Consider the following 25,470-nt stretch of genomic DNA (forward strand, 5'->3'; position numbering starts at 1 on the left):
GCCCAGGCCTTTTCATATTTTGAGACAGGGTCTCACTAAGTCACTAAAATGCCCAGATAAAGCTCAAACTTGCAATCCTCCTCCCTCAGCCTCACAGAGCACTGGGGACTATAGGCACACACCACCACACCCAACCAAATAAAAAATTTGGGCGGGGCGGGCCGGTGGCGGTACGTATGTTGCAAGGTTAATAAACTCTTGAGCTCTTACAACGTTAACTGCTTTACAGGTACAATTCTCAGTCATTCCTCAAAAAAACTTATAAAATTAGTAATACAATTTCCCTGTGTAAAACATATATAACAATTATTATTTTTTAAAAAGCCACAGGGTAGGGTGGAGTCAGGCATGGTGGTACACACTGTAATTCTCCAACAGCCAGGAGACTCACAAGTTCAAGGCCAGCCTGAACCCCACAGCAAGACCCTATCTCAGAAAAACCAAAAAAAAAAAAAAAAAAAAAAAGAACTAGCTTTAAGCTTATACTGCTCCCTTAACAGGTAAAAAGAATCATCTATGAGTCTAAGAAATTACATGTACAAAGGCAGAAGTTTAGAACAGGGATGTTTCTGCTATTGGAGTGCAAGTATATGATAAAAGACTAGTAAAAATTTAATCTTGCCTAGAGCATGCCTGTCAATCCCAGCACTTGGGAGGCTGAGGTAGGAGGATCGTTGCGAGTTCGAGACCAGCCTGGGCTACAAAGTGAGCTCAAGGCCAGCCTGAACTGCACAGTGAGACCCTGACTCAAAATGACAAAAATAAATAAATAAATAAATAAAATAAATAAATCAAGCCCCTTTTTATTTCTTTTATTTGGAGACAGGGTCTCGCACTAAGTCACTAAGTTTCTCAGGCTGGGCCCAAACTTGTGATCCTCCTGCCACAGACTCCTAGAGTACTGGTATCACTGGCATGAATGCAGCAGAATCAAAGAGCATATACGGGTTGATGCAGAACCCACAGCTCAGTATCAAATAGCTATAAGTAATTATGTATGATCCAGATACAGGGCAGGTTATTCCTTAAATGATAACTAGCCTGATGAATTAGATAAAAATTTAACAGATAAACTGTTAAATTTTTGCCCTTTCCTTCTCCTATAAATGCCAAATGAAACTCCCCAGAATAAGCAGCTGACATGCTTTGTATGCAAACCATGCTGACCAGAACAGTTACTGAACTGCATATTGAATATGCTTTATAGTATATAGTAAATACTGGGACCTAGGGCAAGTCCTTTTGCATGAGCATCCCATATAATCTTACTGATGAAGAATCTAACAATGACCCAAGATACCTTACCAGATTTAATGTCTCAATTTCTCTTTATGGTTAATACAGGTGCTAAGAAAATAAATGACTCGTAAGAAAACAGGGAAAGACAAAGGGGAGAGGTAAAGAAATTTACCTCAGGCATCTGGAAACCTTTAGATGCTTATGTGAAAACAGGATGAATAAGGCAGACATTGATGAGGCTGACACAAAGGTCTTAACACAGCATTACTGAGAGGTCGGGATGCCCTGGGGGAGCACAGCTCATACTTAACAATAAAGGGCCCTAATTAACTTTGCTATATTTTACCCCATCTGAAGAAATTTTAAAAGTCAGAGGGTCTGACCTCGAATTGCCTGGAAGAGGTAAGGTCTTACAATTCAGCCCCCAGCTGGGGAACCAAGGCAGTCCAACGGACCTTTGAACAATGCAGCAATCAGGGGCACCAACTCCACACAGCAGAAAATCTGTGTAACATTTGACTCCCAAATGACGTAACTACTACTTCTGACCAGAAACCTTACTGATAACATAAATAGCTGATTAACACATATTTTATATATTATATGTATTATACACTGTAAGTAAAATATACTCAAAAATTGCAAAGGATCATTTTATACTGTGATATGAAAATTTACTAGAGAGATAAACTGTTCACAAGATTAGTGTCACAGTCATCTGAAACAGATACTCCCAAGACCTAAGCCTAGCAACAGTAATAAGAGTGACTATGACATTATCATGGCAGTATACAACAACAGTAATATGGACTACACAGCTAATTTTCTAAAGATTTAATAAACACATTACTACATTTGTTTACATTTCTTTTAACTGTGAATGAACACATATTAGTGTTTAAGTTTTGATTAACTTTTGACAATGGGTCTGTATTTTATGGTAATAAATGAGAAAATAGACTATTATCTTCATGTATACTGATATATTCATAATACCCTGAATTTTTTATTTTTTTCTGTATTTCTTGATTATGCAGACCATTTGCATTTTTCCAGATTGTCCCAAATCTCAAAAGTAAATAAATAAATAATAAGTTAATTAATTAAAATAAACAGCTGACATAATTCATACCCATGCTGCTGGAGGGCCAACTATAGCTGGGTCTGGTAGCGTACGCACAGGAGGACTGCCATGAGTTTGAGGCCTGCCTGGGCTACACAGAGAGTTCAAGGCCAGTCTGCACTACAAAGTGAGACTCTTTCAAAAAAAACAAAACAAATAAACAAAAGCCAGAGGAAATTAGGCATGTGGCACACACCTATAAATCCTAGGACTCTGGGAGGCTGAGGGAGGAGGATCACAAGTTCAAGTCCAGCCCCCGGTCAATTTAACAACTTAGCAAGACCCTGTCTCAAAATTTAGAAAACTGAAAAGGGCTGGGAATATAGCTCAGTGTGAAGGGCCTGGGTTCAATCCACAGTGCCACAAAGAAAGAGGGGGCATAGGGCATGGACAGGACATGGCGGCAGAGGGGATAAGATAGATTCATTTAATACTGATAAGAGAATGGCAGTGCACTAAGATTGTGAAATCTATTGTCCTAAACAGTTACTAAGGTCAAGTTGTAATAGATATTAGATTGGGAAGTGGTAAGGGCTGACAGGATTAAAGTCTACATTAAAACCAGAATATTTCAATAGACTTTATGTGAAGTCCTTACATCTCCTTCAGCTGAATGTATTGGTATGGATATTGTGACAGACTGATGAGTATTTCACCTGCCTAGTACTGAAGAACAAGACAAGAAGTTCACCTTAAGGCCAACCCGGATTAGACATGCTAAATGGGAACCACTAGAACTGTGCAAGCTCACACAAGTTGTTAGTTTGAGACAGTGCAGGAACCTTGATGGGCAGGTGGAGATTTGTCATTTTAATAAAAAAAATCACAAGTCAGTGCCTATGAGTTCACAGTATAATATCCTGTGTGGCCTGCAGAAAAAGAGGATGGCTCACAGAGACTCAGAGTCAACCCCTAAGGCTAAAGTACTGCCAGCATAATAGTCCCTGATGTGATCCTAGTACAAAAAAATGTAAGAGGCTAAAGGAGAGCATACACACTGACTGATCTTTTTTGCTTTTTCTTTTTTGAGACAAAGTCTTGCCATGTAGCTCATGCTGGTCTTGAGTTTACTATGTAGCCTAGAACTGTTTTGAACTCTTGGAGATCCTTCTGCTTCAGCATCCCAAGTGCTGGGAGTATCGGCAGATGCCACCATGTCCAGCTCACAGTGACTGATCTTATATATGCTTTTTCTGTCTCTTATCATGAAAAGGAGCCAACCACCATTTGCCTTCACATGGGAGGGGTTCAATTTACATTTATGATATATTGCATAGGATTATTTCAATTGAACAGGAGCTTACTGTTATAATTTGGTTAAAAAAGATTTTGACGGGACCAGGGATATAGCTCAGTGGCAGAGAGCCTGCATGGGAAGTGCAAGGTCCTGAGTTCAATTCCCAGTACCAAAAACAAACAAAAAAAGATTCTGACTTTTTTTCACTTTTCTCAAGAGTGATAATACACTATATTGGTGATATCACAGTTTTAGAAACTAAAAACCAAATAGGACTGACTTAAACACAATAACATACATGACCAATAGGGGTTGACTGCTAAATCTAGCAAAGGTTCAAAAGCCTGTCCATATAGCTCAAGTTCCTAGAAATAACTTAGACTACGACATTCCACAGATGAAGAAAAATAGAGACAGTCACAGTGGTGCAGGGCTGTAATACCAGCACTTAGGAAGCTGAGGCAAGAGGATTCCAAATTCAAGGCTAGCTTGGACTATATAGAAAATTGTATGCTGGCCTGAGCTATATACTGAGACCCTGTCTCAACTGAGAGGAGAGGGGAGGGAAAGGGAGGAGAGGGAAGGGGAGGGGAGGGGAGGGAAAGGGAGGGGAGGAGAGAGAGAGAAGGGAAGAAGGAAGACAAAGATAAATTGCTACTGCCCCTTAGCCTTAGAACTAAACAAAGTGCAATATTTGGTTGGTGTTTTTGGATCTGAGTAACTATAGATTCCACATCTGAGAAAATCACTAGTTTCTATCATTACAACAACATGGAAGTGCCCAGCGTTGTGAGAAGACTGTAATACACACTGCTAGCCTGAAAAAAGATCAAAATTCAAAGTTTGGACTTACTGCTTTTGCAATATTTTAAATAAAACCATCATGAACTGGAACTCACCTGTATGCTGGATTATTTAGAAAACAACGGAACAAAACACAGGTTCCAAGACATTTGTGGTATGTTATATGCCATGGTTAAAGGATGGCATTCCGGATGCTGGGGATACTTGTCAGAATAATTAGGGTAGAGGTGCAAGTAGGCAGGACACACATGAAAAATAAGTGGTTAATTTTTTGAAAATTGGTGACACTCCATGTTATCTACTTTTGTGTTTGCTTGAAATTTTCCACAATAAAGTATGCATAAAAGCACGCAAAAACTAAATAAAACTAAAAGGGGAAAAAGCCTACCCCAAAGTAGCTCATACATGAATAGGCGCCGAACAAAAGCCATATTTGAACTGCAAAAAGCAATCTCTTCTCAATACTTTTGGGGGGCTATGATCCACACTTATATGATTATGGAAGTGTCAACAACACATTTTAGCAGACTGGAGCTATGGCTAAAGTCTTGTAAGTGCCACCCAGTGGCATCCACTAGGATTTTAGAGCTAAAAATTTCTGGATGCTTGGTACAATATACATCATTTGAAAAATAAATCGAGACTTGATTTATTTTAGTATCAATCAAGGCTTGATTTGGTTTTTGGGTGATTCCAGAGAAACTCTATTGAGTCAGGCAGCATTCAGGAGCATTGTCTATAAAAGCCACACATGGTAGCATATGCCTATAATACCAGCACTCAGGGAGGCTGAGGTAGGAAGATTGCAACTTTTAAGCCCAGCTTCAGTAACATGACTTAGTGAGACTCTGTCTTAAAAAGAGGGCCGGGGATATAAGCTCAGTACAAAAGCCATGGGTTCAATCCCCAGGATAAATAAACAAACAAACTTGCTTATTTAAATAAATGGAGTCCCTATAAAACACAAATGGCTTATACAGGAACACACAATCAGGCGAATTCAGATATAGGACCTACTTATAAGCAGCTCCCTCCCTCGCCCCTGGCTAACTCTGGATCTACCTGAGGAGCTCCTGGAGCCTATGATTACACTGATGCTACCCTCTGCATGGTTCTCTAGTATAATAATCAATGAAGTGTCATTTAGTTTATGGACAGCAGTCCCAAGGTGAATGGTCAGAATCCTCTTTGGAAGACTAGACTCTGTTTGAAGGAGATAAATGAATTTGATAGTAAACATCAAAGGAGAGATTAATTATAAATTTGTTACAGTAACAGGAATGTCAGTTTTTTAAATACAGTAACATAAATTCAACAATAGCACATCCAGGAAAAGTATAATGGAAGTATAAACAAAAAAAACTGGTGTGATATAAAGTACAGTCATGGATCCTTTAAGAAAGGGACAGGTTCTGAAACTGAGTCATAAGGCAATTGTATCATTGTGCCACCATCAGAGACTAATGAGGCTAGGGTAATCTAATGGGGTCACCTATATATACAGTATATATATATATATATAAATATGTGGTCCCTCCTTCAATCGTTGTTAGCTCTATGGCAGAGCACCTGCATGGCATACACAACGCCCAGCTCAATCCCAGTACTACCACCAAAACAACAAAACAAAACAAAACAAAAACTAAAATCCTGGCCCTGTCATTTTACTCTGAGACCTTGTACAGATTACTAAAGCTTTCTGTGAGCAGACTCCTCCACCTATAGAGTCATAATACCAGTACCTAAACTTTATAAATTAAATGTGGTTGGCACACAGTAAGGATGCAACAATTGTTAGCAATTAAGATTATAGTATCTGGTGGGCATGGTGGCATATGCTTGTAATTCCAGCACTCAGAAGGCTGAGGCAGAAGGATCACTGCAAGTTGAAGGTCAGACTAAACTACACAGGGAGTGCTGGGGATATAGCTCAGCAGCACAAGTGCCTGCCTGGCAAGCACAAGGTCCTGAGTTCAATTCCCAGTATCTAAAAAAAAAATAAAAATAAAAATAAACTACATAGTGAGACTCTTGTCATGGAAAAAAAAAAAAAAAAAACCTACTGTGATCAAATTTACTTCAATGAATTCACTGAGGAAATCATAAATTCAAGGCCTGGGCCAGGGATATAGCTCAGTGGCACAAGTGCCTGCCTGGCAAACACAAGATCCTGAGGTCGATTACCAGTACAAAGAAAAAAAAATAAATAAATTCAAGGCCTGCCTAGGCAACATAGTGAGATACTATCTCAAACAAAACAAAACAAAACAAAACAAAACACAATAACTACAGGCGGTGGCACACGGCTGGAAGGCTGAGGCAGGAGGATGCTAAATTCAAGCCCAACCTCAACAACTTAGCAAGACCTTGCCTCAAAATGAAAAACAGAAGGGTGAATGTGCTAGGAGTCTGGCACATACCTATAATTGCAGAACTTGAGAGGCTGAGGCAGGAGGACTGCCCAGAGTTGGAGGCCAGCCTGGCCTACATGGTGAATTCAAGGCCAACCTAAACTGCACAGGGAGACCTTATCTCAAAAACAAACAAAAAAACAACAAAAAAAAAACCCGCAAAAAACTGGAGAGGGAGCTGAGCAGAGCGAGGGGAATTTAAAAACCAACTCTTCTACCCTCCTTTTTTGTTTTTGCCTTTCTTGGGGGTGGTAGGTGTTATGACAGGGTCCCATTCTGTAGTTTAATCTGATCTTGAACTCACTATGTAGCCCAGGCTGGCTTTGAACTCTCAACAATCCTCCTGCCTCGGCCTCCCAAATGCTGAGATTACAGATGTGCCTGGCTTCCTAAACTTTCTTGACAATAGACTCATGGAACTTATTTCCATCCATACAAAAAAATTTTTCCTAGAAAACACTTTAGAAAATTTTAGACTGTGGATAGATCAGACAATCTTTTTTACTTGTAACAAAAGAGATGCTCTGGAAGCTAAAGAAATTTAACAAAGAAGACTTCTGTTATATAAACGACTAAAAACTTCAGTACTCAGATGAAACAGACTCATAGTTGATTCTCAAGGTAAAGTACGGTTAAAATATAAGTTTTTGTATTACAAAGTAAATTACGCTTCTAATCGATGCTTATTTAGCTGTTTATAAATTGTTAGTTTTCCTACAAATTGTACATCTAACTTGATAGCAATATATTTATGCTTTGATGTTAAAGTGGCTATCACCCACACCCATGAGAAATTAGCCATACCCATACTGCCTTTATGGATTACAACTTACACCCTAAATACGTTAGTTAGTAAAAACTTATCTGAACCAAAAAACAAGGAAATAATGTAATTCCACTCATACAAAGCAAACCTACATGATACATTTCAACAAATATTTATAAGACAATTAGAGCTGAACTTGAAAAACATTAAATTTGTCAAAACACATAATGCCTCAAGAAATAAAATATATAAAATTTAGATTTTAAACGCTGAGACAAAATTTATAAGCAGTTTTTATAATGCTTCTCAGTAAGCAATTATGACTTCTGTACCTATGTTCTTTGTGTTCCAATAGCTGACAGTCTCTACATGTTAGTCTATCACATGTTTCACAGAAAAGTTTCAATTGTTCTTGTCTGTGTACAGGGCAGAAAACAGGGCGCTGACCAGATGCTCCAACAGACTCTGTAGCAAAATAAAACAAATACTTTTTTCAACTAAACATAGTAAACTTTTTATTAATTTTCTAAATTTTAATTGATGCTGGTATGCAAAACTTTTATAAGTAAGTAGAAAATGTTATGGGATCAAAAGAAGGTTAATTATAACCATTAAAACTACATGTATCTTACCTGAGACATCTTCTTTCTTCCTGATCAAGTGATCTTTAGTGAATTTTACTCTTTGATGTGCTTCGATACATGTCTTACATAGCCACTCTCCACATTCTACACAAAAGCCAACTGCACTAGCATTGTCTTCACAACTAGTACATACCTAAAAGAAGAAATAAATACTAATCTACATTAAATTTACCAAATAGAGATCTTTAAATAAAATGGTGAAAACATTCCAACTTGCTGTCAAATATACTAGCAGATTCACTATAAACAGAGTAAAACTTTTGTTAGCCATTAATCTCCAACTAAATCCTTTCCTTATAGATCCAACTTTTAGGTAGGTAAAAATCTCAGGCTCAGAACACAAAGTCTATGCAAGATTTTACTTTTTAAATAATAGTTTTAGTTTCATTTAACTAAGTTTGATGGTATAGAAGACAGCCAACCTTTATTTTCAATTTGAAAGATAAAGCTAAAAGCCTAAGTCACTTAACGATCCCAAACATGGATTTTTTTCTTATAATTTACATTTTGATAGCAAGATAGGAATATAAAGAAAAACTGAGAAGCATACCTGTTCTGATTTTTCATCAGAACTGCTAGGGGCTTCGGATGTGTCTTTCACAAAATAATTATCCACAAGGTCTATCTGTCTGCATTCTTGGCGGCATACTGGGCACCGTATTACACCAACTACAACACAAAATGACAACATTAAGTAATAGTTGGGGGGAGTTGTGCACGATGCCCATATGGAAACCATTTATGTCACAGGCATGACCCAAAGCGAGCATCAAGAGCTGAGTAAAAATGACTGATTTGTTCAAGGGGAGGAGTGTGACAGCCCCCAAACACTGCTTTTTTTACTGCAATAAATAATGCCCCCAAAAGAAACCTTACTCTTCAAAACCTGTTACTTTACATGGCAAAAGGGACTTTGCAAATGTGATTAAGGTTTTCTGATGTGGGCAGGGGCAAAAAGGGTCTCACTGTACCCCAGGCTAGCCTCTGGAACTTGCCATCCTCCTGCCTTAGACTCTTAAGTGCTCGGATTTCAGGCATTCTCTACCATGCCTGGCTGCTAAATTAAGGCTCTCCAGGTGAGAAATATTTCCTACCTGAAATATGCCCACCAGGTCATAAATGTATTCAAGTGACACTAAAAGAGATAGCAAAGCTGAGCAGTTTGGAACATACCTGTAATCTAAGCACTCTGGGAAACTGAGGCAGGAAGACTGCCAAATTTGAGAGCAACCTGGGTGACTTGGCAACTTAGAGAGACCCTTGTCTCAAAATTTTAAAATGTCCTAAATGAGTAAAGGATGCAGCTCAGTGTAAAAGCCTGTAATACTCAATATTAGGGAAAAAAAAAAAAAAAGCAGATGCAGATTAAACTACAGATGAGCAGAAAGCAACTGATAACCGAGTAAGTGATTGGAATGATGTACTTTGAAGATACTAGACATTACAAGAAAGCTGACTACTAGAAGTTGAGCAATAAATGAAAATGAATCCTCTGTCAGAGCTTGCAACAGAATCAATCTTGCCAAGGCATTAGCATTAGCCGAGTAAAATTAAACATTCTGCCCCCAAATAGTAAGATAGTAAGATTTATGTTACTCTGACCTACCACGTTTATGGTGATTTTGTTACAGTGGCAACAGAAAACTAATACACAATCTATCATGTTATAAAATCCGACTTGGTTGAGAGGTAATTTATGCTACTGAGAGAAGAGGGCTCACCTGTGCTTTCACACACATGTGTTCTGTCAGAAAAGATAAACTGCTGAGGTAACACATGGAAGCTAAAGCTAAGAACACAAAAACAGCACCAGTGTCAATACAACAAACTGCTGCATGTCAGTCAATGCAAGGAAGATACAGCATTAATTCCTGCCCTCAAGAAAGAGTTCAAGAATAGTATATAAGGTAGCAAGGTGGTGCATGTCTGTTACCCCAGCATTCAGGAAGCTGAGGTAAGAAGACTGCTACAAGTTTAAGGCCAGCCTAAACTACATAGTGAGACCCTGTCTCCAAAAAAACTTAAGAAGGAAAAAAGATTAGCATATAAAGTCTACAACTCATAGTATGCACAATTACAGAAAGCATCACATAAAAGAATGTGATATAAACTGCTACAGAAGTTGTTCAAGAGTTGTGTAATATGCAAACTACAGAAGCACACAATCACTCTGATGTAAAACAAAAATGTGAATGCCTCATTCTTAAAGTAGGAATGAGGGGGCTGGGGATTTAGCTCAGCGGCACAGGGCCTGCCTGGCAAGTGCAAGGTCGTGAGTTCGATTCCTGGTGCCGGGAAAAAAAAACCAAAAAACAAAAAAAAAAAAAAAAAACAAAAAAACCCCACAAAAAGTAGGAATGAGTCCCCCAGAACACATATATACATTATTATTATTATATAAACTCAAATTACTATACATATTTGAAACAAAATACTGTTTTATATAGCATAATATTTATTATATATTTTACCATCAAAATATCACATGCAAGGGCTGGGGAATGTAGCTTAGCAGCACAGTGCTTGCCTAGCAAACACAAGGCCCTGAGTTTGATTTCCAGTACCCCCCTAAAAATATATATATATACATACATATATACACACACACATGCACACACACACACACCAAAAGCATACAAAGATCTTAATTAGCCAGGTGTGGTGCTGCATGCTGGTAATCCCAGCACGTGGAAGGCTGAAGCATGAAGATCCTGAGTTCAAGGCCAGCCTGTACTACATAGCTGGACTGTTTCAATAATTCACATATACATACTAGCACATACATAAGCAAGCAAACAAATTGGATCAAAGGAAATACACAAAAACAATTTTCCAAACCAAAGAACAGAGTATAGAGGAAAAGGATCAAGGTGTTTATGTTGAGGTGGTACGAATTAAACGACAAATAATACACAACTGCAAAGGAAATTAAGTATAATGAACTGTAGGGACAATGTCCCAAGAGCAACTAACTCTTAAGAGTTAATCAGAACCACAAGTGGTGATACACAGGTCGAGGAAGGAGAATAAAGAGTCTGAGGCCAGCATGAGCTACAGTGTTGAAAGCTGGCTTGAGCTGAACAGTAGGACCCTGTCTTAAAAAAACAAAACAAAAAGTGTGTGAATTAGGTAACTCAAAGAGATGACAACTATCTGGGGTTTCGAGGAATAAACATACATTTACCAGTGTGCAAGAAGTGGTTTTCCTGGCAGGCTTGAGTTGCTCAAACCTTGTACATTCCTAAGAAAGCCCTAAGCACTGCCCCCTGAGTAGCCAGTGGAAGATGACCTCTAAACTCAGGCCATGTTCTGCCTAGCAATGAGAATCTTAGTTTATCTGAGGCTTTGGATCACAATGTATTAGTCTGTCCAGACGGTTTATGCTAACATATCACTTAACAGGGTAGGGTGGGGGTGTTTTCATATGCTTGAGGCCTACTGTACCAAGGTGGACTTCTGGGTGGACCTGAGTCCAATCCGTTAATGTCAGCCCTACTGAGGCTGCATGCCTTCAAGACTCATCCCCAATTAAGAACAAAAACAAAAACTCTGATCCAAAGGCTCAGGTAAGATTTCCTGCTTGAAAGTACCCCTGTGTATTGTCTCACACTATTTCTGAGGTAATTAAGCACCTTGCTGTTCAACTACACTCATGCTTTCATCTGCTTTCTCTTAAAACTTCACGTATCTTCTCCCTTTCTGATGTTAACTGGAATATTTCATTACTTTTTTGTTTTGTTTTATTTTCAATCAATTTTACTGGTACATTTTAGATATAATGATCACATTCATAAAGAATGTGTACCAGGTATATGATATAATTTGATTCTTTTTTTTCCCATTCCCCTACCCTCCCTTCAACCCTTCCTCCTCTCTCCATTTATGAAACCTTTGCTTCCTTTCTTTCCTTCATTTCTCATTTTTTTTTACTTCTCCCTTCCTTCCCATTCCCCTCCCCCTCCCCCTCCCCCTCCCTTACTCCTCTCCCCATTAGAACATTTTTCTTATTTCACAATACATGTTATACATTTTGGTCATTATTTACACTTTTGGTTTCTCACACCAGAGAAACAATGTGGTGGTTACTCATGTGTGCCCAACATATTTCAATTAAGAGTATGCTGTCACGGTGCATCCATTTTCCCAGAAAAGTCTTGAGCATATCCTTATTTGTGGCAGAGTAGTACTCCATTGTATAAAAAAACCCACACCTTCTTTATCCATTCATCAGCTGATGGGAATTTTGGTTGTTGCCAAAATTTGGCTATTACAAACTGTGTCACTATAAACGTGTGTGAACATATCACCATGGCATGATGCTTTTAATTCTTTTGCAAAGATATCAAGGAGGGGAATAGCTAGGTCAAATGGAACCTCTAGTCCCTAGTTTTTTGAGGGATATCCACACTGATTTCCACAGTGGCTGTACCAGTCTGCATTCTTACCAACAGTGGAGAAGGGTTCCTTTTCCCCACAGGTCCCTCAGCATTTGTTATTGGTTGATTTCTTGATAACAGCTATTTTTTTTGAGTGACATGGAATCTCAGTGTTGTTTTAATTTGCATCTCCTGAATGACCAGTGATGTTGAACATTTTTTCATGTGTTTATTTGTTGTCTGTACTTCTTCATCTGAGAAGTGTGTATTCTCAGATGGGCATTCTCAGATGCCCAGTTTTGGATTGGATCTTTAAATTGGGGAAAGGTTCTAATTTCTTTGAGTTCTTTCTATGTTCTTGATAGTAATCCTTTGTGTCTAAGGAACAGCTGGCAAAAATTTTTCCCTAATGTGAGTTGTCTCTTCTTTCTGTTAAGTGGTCTTGCTTGCTATGCAAAAGCTTTTTAACAAGATGAGATCTCAGTTGTCGATTCTGTATGATAGTTTCTGTGCAATTAGGACTTTGTTCATGAAGTTTTCGCTTACACCAATGTCTTCAGGAGTTTTACCAATTCTATCTTTCAGCAGATTTAATGTTTCTGTATTAATGTTTAGATCTTTGATCCATTTTGAATTTAGCTGAGTGCATGGTGAAAGGTATGTGTTTAATTTTAATCTTGAGCATGTGGAAAGTCAGTTTTTCCAGTATCATTTATTAAAGAGGTCATCTTTCTTCTAGTGAATGTGTTTGGCGCCTTTGTCAAAGATAAGGTGGCTAAGTATGTCTGGAGTTGTTTCTGCATCTTCTAATCTGTTCCACTGATCCTCAGGTCTGGTTTTTTTTTTTTTTTGCCAGTACCATGCTGTTTTTAATCACAGTAGCTTTCTAGTGTAATTTGAAGTCAGGGATTGTGATGCCCCCACCTTGCCTTTGTTGCCCACAATTGCCTTTGCTATTCTAGGTCTCTTCTGGTTCCAAATGAATTTTAGGATTGTTTTCTCCAATTCTGTGAGATATGCTGCTGGACTTTTGATTGGATTGCATTGAATCTGTGTAACAATTTTGGAAGTATGGCCATTTTTACTATGTTGGTTCTTCTATCCAAGAACAAAGGATGTCTTTCCATTTTCTGTTATCGTCTTCAATCTCTGGTTTCAGAGTACTGTAGTTTTCAATATAGAAATCTTTTACTTCCTTTGTTAGACTGATTCCTAGGTATTTCATCTTTCAGGATGCTATTGTGCTGTTTCCCTAATTCCTCTCTCAGGGAGTTTGTTATTCATGTACAGGAATGCTACTGATTTTTGAGTGTTGACTTTGTATCCAACTATGCTACTCAATCTGGTTATTAAATCTAGAAGTCTTGTGGTGGAGTATGTAGGGTCTTCTATGTAGAGTATCATGTCATCTGTGAATAATGATAATTTAACTTTTTCCTTTCCTATCATTATGGAATACTTTCCTTATAACAAAACGCAATCATGAATATAAAAGTTTTTCTAAGTCCTTCTAGCAGATGGGCATTAGTATCATGGGCCCCCAACTCAACTAAGGAGGAAACATGCAAACTTTGCATGTGCAAAACTTTATGTAAGAAAATAGAGGCTATAAAAGATGACAGAAAATATCTCTATGTAATATAATCATATTTACAAAATACTGAGTCAGTATGAAATGTCTAACATCTCAATGAAGGACAGTTTTACTGAAGGACACAAAAGACAGAAAGTCATCCTATGTTTTAAGCAAGAAAGACTTAATATGGAATATGGAGCTTAGTGGTACAGGGTATACTTAGCATGCACGTGTGGGGTCTTGGATTCAATCCCAAGGAAGAAGATGGGGAAAGATGGTCTCATCAAATACATATTACATCTCTGTAAAAAGGTGATTCAATAAAGTCTTATCCATTGCTCTATTTCTTTTGAAGTTCAACAACTAATTTTCAGATTCTTATAAATTTCCCAAGTCAATCTAGCATACTGACAACACAAATTCATCTTTTTCTCAGTATAAATTCCTCCTAAAATAATAGTAAGAAATTTAGAAGGTTACTACAATACCCAAAAGATGAAGGTGGAAGAAGGGGCACAGCACTCAAATCAATAAATAATCAGTCTTAAGCTGGGTATGGCAGTGCATGCCATACTGCTAAAATCATGATGAGAGGGGCTTAAGGCGAGGTGAGCCTCTTTTTAAGGGCCACCATAGGAGCCAGACGTGGTCTTGCAGGCCTGTAATCCCGCACTCTGCGAAGCTGGCATGGGGTAGCAAACGAGATCATACCGGGAGTTCAGAAATTTAGCAAAACCCTGTTTGAAAAATAAAAAAGAAAAAAGAGCTTAGCTCAGTGTGGAGGTCCTGGGTTCAATCACCAATAGGACAAACAAACATATATACAGTAGGGAATAACTTGCCTAACATACCTAAGACCCATGGTTTATCCCTAGCACCATAAAAAGTAAAATAAAATACCAAAACACACAAGTCTACAAACGAGTACCTTCACACCATTAGGTTAAGTGGAATTTTATCTCAGTAAGTTGTTGACTGGCAGACTTCAATTCAAAATGACTAAGCAATTAAGGAAAGACTAAATGACCCCTGTCCCCAAACACATAAAATGACTGAAACGTAGCAAACTAAAGTATATTTTTAAAAATACACAGGCCGGGTGTGGTGGAGAACATCTATAATCCCAGCACTTGGGAGGCTGAGGCAAGAAGATCACAAGTTTGAGGCCAGCCTGGGCTATATAAGTGAGTTCAAGGTCAGCTTGAGCTACATGGTGAGATCTTGTCTCAAAAAACCAAAAACAAACAAACCAACAATAAATTCTGAAGTGCCAAAACACAGAACTCAAAACCCAAGCATCAAGCATTCAAGGGGCCATAAGAGTTATCAATCACTATAATAACTGCGAAAAGGAAAACAAAATTTAAAAGGTGAAACTCCACTCTCTCTGTGAACCTATGGCACAGGCTTTAGGTGCCCTGCAGCTTAAAATCCTTGGTAGCCCTTAAGTCATCCACACTCAGAAAAGCCCTGAAGACCTTCAGGCACAGATAAACAACCAAAATTTGCACAGCACATTGCATGCCAAGTCAAGAAACTAGTAAGAAGCTTACCTGGAACCTTATAAACAAAACCATCTCATGAGAACCCCTCTCAACCCGCAGCACAATAAAACCACAGTACACATAAGAAAACCCAATACTCCTGCAGTGGATCAACAAGCCCATTACATCAGTAAATCAAGATGTAATATGGAAACTACAGATAATATAGCCATCTGAAAGACTTCAAGTATGTGAAGTCTTTAAAGCAATAAAGGGACAAACAATGTATGAAAACAGGCAGATCTGAAAGAGAAAACAAACATGGAATAAATTTAAAACACAAGTAGCAAGCACAAGGTAACAAAGAACACTATCAAGGAAGAATACAGCTATGAAGAAATCACAGAAGTCAGAGAGATAAGGAAAAATGGAAATTATAAAAGAGAAGAGGTACCAGAGTCGGTGGCATATGTCTGTAATTCCAGCTACTTTGGAGGCTGAAGCAGGAGGAGCCCAAGTTTGAGGACAGCCTGGGCAATTTAGCAAGATCATATCTCAAAAAATGTTCAAAAAGGACTATGACATAGCTCAGTATAGTAGAGCACTTGCCTAGCATGTATGCATGAGGTCCTGGTCCAATCCCTAGCACCACCAAAAAAAAAAAGGTAAGACAAAAACCTTTATGAGAAATTCTAGTATGTATGTAACATAAGACACAGAAGTTCACACAGAACAAAGGATAGAGGTGGTACTAAAAAATTAATGGCTACGGCCAGATGCAACACCTGCCAGCATGCCAGGAGGTTGGGGCAGGAGGAATCCAAAGCACTCTTAAAAAAATAAGGGCAGAGGCTGTGAATGCAGCTCATTGAGAAGGCTTGGGGATCAATCTCCAGTATCCAAAAGAAGGGAAAGAAAAAGAAAACACATAACTAAAAACTCAGAGAAATGCAATTAAAATTATAAACACAGGGAAAAAGGAAAGGGGGCCTGCTAAAATATTTCTTACAGTTTTTTATTAGTATATGCTCATGATATATAATAAACATTCATCATGGGTTACTGACTGATGTATATGATACTGATATATATATATATATCAGTATCATATATCAATTTCTTGCCTAACATACCTAAGACCCATGGTTTATCCCTAGCACCATAAAAAGTAAAATAAAATACCAAAACATATAATACAAATATATCAATACAATATACATATACAATACAAATATATCACATTTTGATCCTCTTTACTTCTCTTACCACTCCCCTCCCATCTCCCTCCACTTCATCTCCACAAAGTCTCTCCCTATTTCCTATCATCTTTCTTTTATTTTGCTCTTTGTGGGGTGGGGAAGACAGGGTCTCATTATGTACACTGCCTTGAGCTTGTGGCAATCCTCCTGCTTCAGCTTTCTGTGTGCTAGGACTACCAGTGTGTGCCTCTACACCCAGTTTATTTTGCTCTTTAAATTCTTTATATTTTGGGTTTCCTACATAAAACAAATCATAGGATATTTAACCTTCTGTATCTGATTTACTTACCTTTGCATTATGGACTCAAGGTGCATCTATTTTCTTATTAATGACTCCAATTTATCCTTCTTTATTGCTAAGTAGTACTCCATTGGGTATCTCTCTCTTACACGTTCTTTTTCTTTCTTTTTTAAGACAGGGTCTCACTATGTAGTGCAGGCTGGCCTCAAACTCACAGTGACCCTCCTGCCTCAGCCTTCCAAGTGCTGGGATTACAGGCATGCACCACCATGCCTGGCTATACCACATTTTCTTTATCCATTCATCTGAGGGGTCACTTCTGTGATTTAGCTCTTGTCAACAGTGCTGCTCTAAACACGTATATGCTTAGATCACTGTACCATGATGACTTTAGTTTTTTCAGGAAGATACCCAGAAATATAGCTGGGTCACATGGAATTTCTATTTTGAATTTTTTGAGGAAATTCCATACTGATTTCCAGAGTGGAAATTTACATTCCCACCAACAATGTAGGAGGGTTCCTTTTTCCTCACAATCTCACCAGTATGGTTTTTTGTTTTTTGTTTTTGACTTCTTGATGATAGACATTTTTTTCTGGAGTAAAACAGTATCTCAGTGTTGTTTTGTTTGCATTGCTCAATAGGCCAAAGATACTGAACATTTTTTCAATACCTATTGGTCATTTGTACTATTTCTTTTGAGAAATGTTTACTTCCAATTCTCATTTTTTAAATTAGGTCTTTCATTTTGAGGGGTCTAATTTTTTTGAGTTCTTTATATACTCTAGATTATTAGTCCAATGTCTGAGGAGTATCTGGCAAAAATTTCTTCCCTGCCAGCCATAGTGCGAGGCTGAGGCAAAACAATCATTGTGAGTTCAAGGCCAGCCTGGGCTACCTAAGTGACTTCAACAATAGTCTGAATTACACAGCAAACCTTGTCACAAAATTTGAAAAAAATTTTCCCATTCTGTAGGTTGTCTCTTTACTTTGTTGGTTGCTTCCTTTGCTGTGCAGAAGCTTACTAATTTGATATATTCCTGTTTGCTGATTACTGGTGTTCTTCCTTGTACAACTGAAATTCTGTTTAGAAAGTCCTTGCCTATACCTCTTTAAGTTTTACCTATTTTATCTTCTGGCATGTTAAGTGTTTCTGTTTTAATATTCAGACCTTTGATCCATTTTGATTTTAGTTTAGTACACAATGACAGGGTCCTAGATCCAACCTTCTCCATGTGTATAGTCAGTTTTTCCAGCACTACTTGTTAAAGAGGCTATCTTTTCTCCACTGTAAGTTTTTGGCCACTTTGTCAAAGATCAAATAGCTGAATGTGCCTGGGCTTGTTTGTGCATCTTCTGTTCTGTTCTACTGATCTACATGTGCCAGTACTATGCTGTTTTTATCATAGTTGCTTTGTAATACAACTTGAAATCTGGGATTGTGATGCCTCCTTCCTAGGTCCTGCTGCCCAGGATTGTTTCTGCTATTCTGGACATCTTCTGGGTCCATATAAATTTTAACATGTTTATCTAATTCTGTGAAAAAAGCTATTGATACTTTGGGTTTGCATTAAATTTATGTATTGTTTTTGTAATACGGCCATTTTGACAATATTAGTTCTGCCTATCCAGAACAGTGGTTATCTTTCCATTTTCTGATGTCCTCTTCAATCTCTTTTTTTCAGAGTACTACAGTTTTCATTGTAGAAGTTTTTCACTTCCTAGTTTAGGTTAACTTCTAGGTATTTAACTTTTTTCTCTTTTGAACCTATTGTGAATGGGACTGTTTCCCTGATTTCTTTCTCAGTGGGTTCATTGGTGGTGTACAGGAATGTACTGATTTTGTGTTCTGGTACTTTGCTGAATTTGTTTATTAGTTCTAAGAATCTTTTGGTGGGGTTTCTTAGGTCTTCTATGTAAAACAACAATTCTACATTTTAAAAAGTATGCCAGGTGTGAGTAATGGCAAATACCTGTAATACCAGCACTCTGGGAGGCTAAGGCAGTAGGGTCACAAGTTTGAAAACTAATCTAGCCACAAGACCCTGTCTCAAAATTTAAAAAATTATGCTGGAGGTTTCAAAATAAAAAAAGTGCTAGGGATATAGCTAAATGGGAAGACACTTTAATTCTAGCACTATAAATAAATGAATAAATGAATGGGGCCGCGAGTACGGCTCAGTGCCAAAGCCTTGGGTTCAATCTCCAGTACCACAAATAAATGATCTGAATAGATATTCTCAATAGACAGTTCTCATACAAATCACCAACAACTTATATGAAAAATATGTTCAACATCACATCAACAGAAAAATTCAAACCAAGGCCACAATGAATTATCCTCTCCAGATATAATGATGTTATCAAAAAGACAAAAAATAACGATGCCGATGATGAAGTCATCATAAAGGAACTCTTATACATCATAGGTGGGAATGAAGATTAGTAAAACCACTACACAAGCAGTGAAGAGATGCTTCAAAACAACTAAAAATAAAACTACCTTATGATCCACCTATCTCACTACTGAGAAGATACCCAAAAGAAATGAAATTATTACAGATACCTGAAATTCCACACTTATGGCCACACTATTGTAAGCCATATTATGAAAATCAACAGGTGTACATTAACAGATGAATGGATAAAGGAAAATGGTATATCTCATGAAATATTACTCGGTCATAAAAATAATGCAATCTTGTCATTTGTGCAACATGGATCAAACAGGAGGGCATCATGCTGAATGAAGTAACCCATCCACAAAAGAAATATCATCATGCTCTCATTTGCAGAGGTTGAAAAAAATTTGACCTATAGAATTGCAGTTACTACTACTGTATATAAGACATACATTCATTTTTCTTTGGTAAATACTCCCAACAGAATGTCTAGGAAATTTTAGGTATGTGTTTATTTTCCAAAGAAATGGCCAAATTATTTTCCACAGTAGTTGTAAAGTGGTATGACAAAAAAGACAAATAACCAAAATAGGTAACAGATCACAAATTGGAGATCAGCCTGGGAATTTAACAAAACTATCCCTGTCTCAAAATTTTAAAGGCAGGGAAGGAAATGTAACTCAGTGCTCCCTAGGTTCAATCACCAGTACTGTTAAAAAAAAAAAAAAAACAGGGATGTATGAATGAAAAGGAGAAAGAAATTCAGTAGTCATCAAGTTTATGTTTCCTTATACAAAATCTGAAACTTTTTAAACACTCTGCTTTTGTCTTCAAAACACATTAAAAAAAAAAAAAACCCAACCTGAATTGGCATAAAGCTATTATTACTTTAGTTCCCTTACTTAGTATAAAAAGTACAGAAACATTAAGGCATTTGATGATAGATGCAACCATAAACCTGGTGGAAATTTTAAGTACAATCTTATCCTTCCACAATTTGAACATTTATGACATTCCAAACATATATCTGGGGGCTGCATAGCATGTACAAAGCCCTTACTTCCCGCTCATATAGTATAGCCAACAAAGAAAAAGACTGACCAAAATGCATACAACAGCCTACAGCAGTGACATATGCCCATAAACCCAGCTACTTAGGAGGCTGGGGCAGAAGGATCAAGACCAGCAGGACAACTTGTCTCAAAAAAAAAGAGAGAGGGAAAGAGGGAGAGAGGGAGAGAAGGAGAAAGAGGGACAGAGAGACAGACAGAGAGGGAGAGAGAGAGGGAGAAAGAGGGAGAAAGAAGGAGAAAGAGGGAGAAAGAGAGAGAGAGATGTAGTTCAGTAGTAGAGCACCCCTTGGGTTCAATTCTCCAATACCACAAAAACCTTACACTAGAAATGAAAATAAAAATCTAAAACAAAAAACAAAAAACAAAAAAAAAACAAAACTGGGGGTTTGGGCATGTGCCTGTAATCCTAGCACTTGGGAGGCTGAGCCAGGAGGAATGCTGCAAGTTGAAGGCCAGCCTGGGCTGCAAAGTGAGTTAAAGGCCAGCTTGAACTGCAAGGCAAAACTGTCTCAAAAAAAAAAAAAAAAAAAAAAATCAGCCACCTGAACATAACTCTCATAAAACAGAAAAGGCAAAATCAAAGTAAGTAAGATGAAACAAAGATCAGAGCAGACATATCAATGAGGAGACATATGAAACTCAATGCTGAATCTTTGAAAAAATCAACAAAACTGATACCCAATTAGCTAGATGGAAGAGAACAGAAAAAAAGGAAAAAGGTAGACTGATCTAGAATATAAGTGTAACCTTTTGGCTGTGTGGGCCACAATTAGTAACAAATTGTATTGGGCCACATATAAAATATATAATATAGTGAATATATACAAGTACCAAAACTTTTTTATTTCCTTTTCCTTTTTCAAGACCGAGTTTCACTAAGTAGTTCAGGATGGCCTTGAACTTGCTATTAGTTCCTGCTCAAACACATTCCCCCTGCCTCAGCCTCCCAAATGCTGGGATTACAGGCATATGCCACCACATCATATCTCAAAAAACCAAAAACATTTTTTCTATTATAACATTCTTTTAAAAACAGCAACATAAATATAAGATTAGTGGGATAGCTGACCTTGTTTTTATCAAACTAACATATCAACATCTAGTTCAATATAAGGCTACAATTCTTAGTTTAAAGTGCTCATCAGAAAATTCTGATCTAAATTTACTGTTGATATGCTTTATCCTTGAAAAATACTTGTTCATAGTGTACATACCACCAAAAAGCAAGAATATGAACAAAGTGATTGTGAAGTAAAGGACAATTTTCTCTGGGAAGACAGGCCTCCCCCAACCCTTTCAGTTTTTTGAGACAGGTTTTCACGATATAGCTCAGCCTGGCCTTGAACTCACTGTGTAGCTCAGACTGGACTCAGCAATCCTCTTGCCTCAGCTTCCCAAGTACTGGGATCACAGGCATGTGCCACCCCACCTAGCCAGGGAAGGTAAGTCTTGTAAAATTTAGGTGAAGAGACATGATTTCATTTTTCTTTGAGTTGCATGATTACAACTCTATACTTTCCATTTGAAAATTTGCAGGTAATGGAATCATAAGAGCTGGGCATGGTGGTGCATGCCTGTAATCCCAGCCTTGGAGAGACTGAGGCAAGAGGATCGTTGTGTGTTTGAGACCAGCCTGGGCCACAAAGTGAGCTCAAGGCCAGCCTGAACTGCACAGCAAGACCCTGTCTCAAAAAGAGAAAAAAAAATTAAAAGGAACAGCAAATATACCTATACACATGTAGGTAATCACCAAGTCAAACAAGTGCATATAATGTCTGATATAAGAGGATTTCAAACTGATTGACTATACTTCGTGGATACAAGAGGTAGAATCAGTCCTCTACTGTGCCCTACACCAAAGTGTGTTGTCTCATAAACAGCCAGCTGGAGCACTGCACAATCAAGTCATGAAAAATATGGCTAAAAATTACATAAGAATGTTAAAAGTTCACCATCTTGTGCAGCCACATTACTAGCTATCCAGGGCCACATACAGCCCCTTGCCCACAGGTTGGACATGTCTGCTCTGGGGTAAAAAAGCACAGATTACCAAAATCAGGAAGGAAACAGATAATTTAATAATATGAGAACCTACAGAGCCAGGAAGGGACACCTGTAATCTCTGCACTTAGAATGCTGTGGTAAGATAATTTCCTTGAGTTTGAGGCCAGCCTAGCTACACAATGGGACCCTGATGCCCAACATGAGAGAGACAGAGACAGAAAGGCAGAGGAAGAAAGAGAAACAGACAGACAGAAAGGACACCGGGCTACAAATGAGTTCAAGGACTGTATGAACAATAGTGAGAATCTGACTCAAATAAAAAGGTTAAAAAATCATAACTTACCTAATGAACGATAATCAACACATCTTCCTATCAAGATGAATCAGATGTTAGAAGTATCTACAAAGCCTTTAAAGGAACCACTGTAAATATAAAAATGCTTCAAAAAGCAAACACATACAGCCAGGTGCCAAGTACATTCCTGTAACTCAAACTGAAGCAGGAGGATTATAAATTCACACCCAGTCTGGACAATTTAGCAACTTAGTAAGACCCTGTCTCAAAATAAACAATAAAAAGGGCTGGGAATGCAGCCCAATGGAAGAGTGCCTCTGGGTTCAATCCCCAGTACCACCACCAAGTAAGCAGTAAATAAATGAATAAATAAAAATTATTAATGCTCTTAAAACAAGTGAAAACTACAAAACAAAGAAATGGAACTTATAGGGAAAAGATAGAAACTGTAGATTTAAAAAATACAATAACCAAAAAATTTTAAAACACCTGATGGACTAGACTAATAGTCAAAGAATGACAACAAAATAAAACTCTGATAAATCTCAAGGACCTATGGAACATTAAGAAACCACCCAATACTTCTGTCACTGGAGTTCTACAAAGACAGTCTAGAATGTTAACTAAAATTTGAATAAGCACTGATATAAATATGTCTCAAATTTCCAATAAAATTTTCTACAGTTTACTCCAAATGGTAAAACATCTCAACACAAACTGTATCTTACAAACTAACATTATCTAAAACAGCCCTAAGACACTATTCAAAACAATATGCAAAACTGTATAAAAATCACCATAAACATGGAATCTTAAAAAAATGTCTGGATAACACATGTGACAGCAAAAATAACAAAAAGGAAACAAAATAGTAACGGCACATTTAAGCCCAAATACAACAATAGTTACCTTAAAATTTACTTTAAACACCTTGCAAGCTGGGCATGGTGGCACATGCCTGTAATCCCGCACTTGGGAGGCTGAAACAGGAGAATCACTGCAAGTTCAAGGCCAGCCTGGGCTGCATAGTGAGTTCAAGGACTGCCTGAACTGCACAGTGAAACCCTGTCTCAAAAAGACAAAAAACATGTTGGATACTTCTAAATAGACAAATTAAAGACTGGGAGGGCAGATAAAATAAAAATGACTGAACGATATTGTCTAAAATGAACTCACTTCAAACACAAGTAGACTAAAAATAAAGTGACAGAAAAAGACATACCTATGCAAACATTTTCTTTTATTTTTTGAGACAGCATGAGATAGTTGAGATAGTTGAAGGTCAGCATGAGAAAGCATGAGATAGTTGATGTCCAACTCCTGGGCTTAAGCAATCTGAGGCCACAAGCCTTATTTTTGTTTTTGTTTAGACAGGGTCTCACTTTGTGTTTCTAGCTAGTCTCAAATTCACTTACATAGCCCAGGCTGGCCTTAAACTTATGATCCTCCTGCCTCAGCCTCCAGAGAGCTAGGATTACAGGCATGGGCCTCCATAGCTCGTCTGTTTTTTAAACAGGTCAAAAGCAAATTCTGAAAACGTAGTAGCAGCAGCTCGACATACTTCTCCCCCAGGAAGATGACCAAACCTGGTGAAAATTATTTTTTAAAAAACAACTAAAGTGCCAGACATGCTCACACACACCTGCAATCCCAGCACCTGATGAGGAGGCTGAGCAGGACAGGATGATTGCTGTGAGTCTGAGGCCAGTCTGGGCGACATAAGTGAGTTGAAGGCCAGCTTGTACTACATAGTAAGACCCTGTCTCAAACAAACAAACAACTCCGCTGGATATACAGCTGTAATCCCAGTTGGGAGGCTGAGGCAAAAAGAGGCAAAGCCAGCCTGGACAACTTAGCAAAATCTTTTCTCAAAAGAAAAACGGCTGGAGATGTAGCTCAGTGGAAAGTGCTTTCCCAGCATGCACTAGCCCCTGAATTCAATCCCCAGTACCTAAAAAACAAACTATACTACCATTTAAAGTCTCTGGAAATTAACCTAAGGGCACAGAACAAATCAAGAATCATTTTGTGCGCTCTCTCTCCCTCTCCCTCTCTCTTATTGTTTTTTTCATCTTCTGCTGCCAGGAACTGCTGCCCCTCTGTCATGTGCCACCCTGCCTTACAGCCAGCTGATTATGGAATGAAACATCTACAAACTGCGACCTAAATAAACCTTTCCTTCCTTTAAAAAAAAAATCATTTATTCACAAAGAACTATTAAATCTTGATAAAAACAACTAAACTCTACGGCACTTGAGCCAGTATCTACTCCCTTGGTCTCCCACCAACTTGGTATGATGAAAATAACACTCCAGGTGGGTAGAGCCAGAAAGTCCTCTGCCACTGTAACCAGCAATGCAAAATGGAATTCTAAAAGTTAAGATTTTTTCTTTTAGAGATAAGCAACTTTTCCAAATTTCTTCCTGCTGACCACATAATGAACAGCCACACTCTTCTCTTCAGTCTGAAAGACAATACACTGACGCTGAGCCTAGGAGTCCGGTTTCCTTTCCACAAGAAAGAGGAGGATAAGCCG

General features: G+C 38.0%; 1 protein-coding gene across 1 annotated transcript in view; it reads right to left on the bottom strand.

Moving 5' to 3' along the window:
* Trim33 (tripartite motif containing 33) overlaps positions 1 to 25,470 on the bottom strand; it is a gene marked incomplete at its 5' end in the record, with an annotated part of 118,666 nt that overhangs the window by 64,780 nt on the left and 28,416 nt on the right. Inside the window, 3 exons of the mRNA XM_013516407.1 lie at positions 7,913 to 8,045; positions 8,213 to 8,357; positions 8,775 to 8,893. Coding sequence (XP_013371861.1) covers positions 7,913 to 8,045; positions 8,213 to 8,357; positions 8,775 to 8,893 — 397 coding nt within the window. The remainder of the gene's footprint in view (positions 1 to 7,912; positions 8,046 to 8,212; positions 8,358 to 8,774; positions 8,894 to 25,470) is intronic.

This window comes from Chinchilla lanigera, unplaced genomic scaffold (assembly GCF_000276665.1).
Source record: "Chinchilla lanigera isolate Chin_1 unplaced genomic scaffold, ChiLan1.0 scaffold00034, whole genome shotgun sequence".
NCBI lineage: Eukaryota > Metazoa > Chordata > Mammalia > Rodentia > Chinchillidae > Chinchilla > Chinchilla lanigera.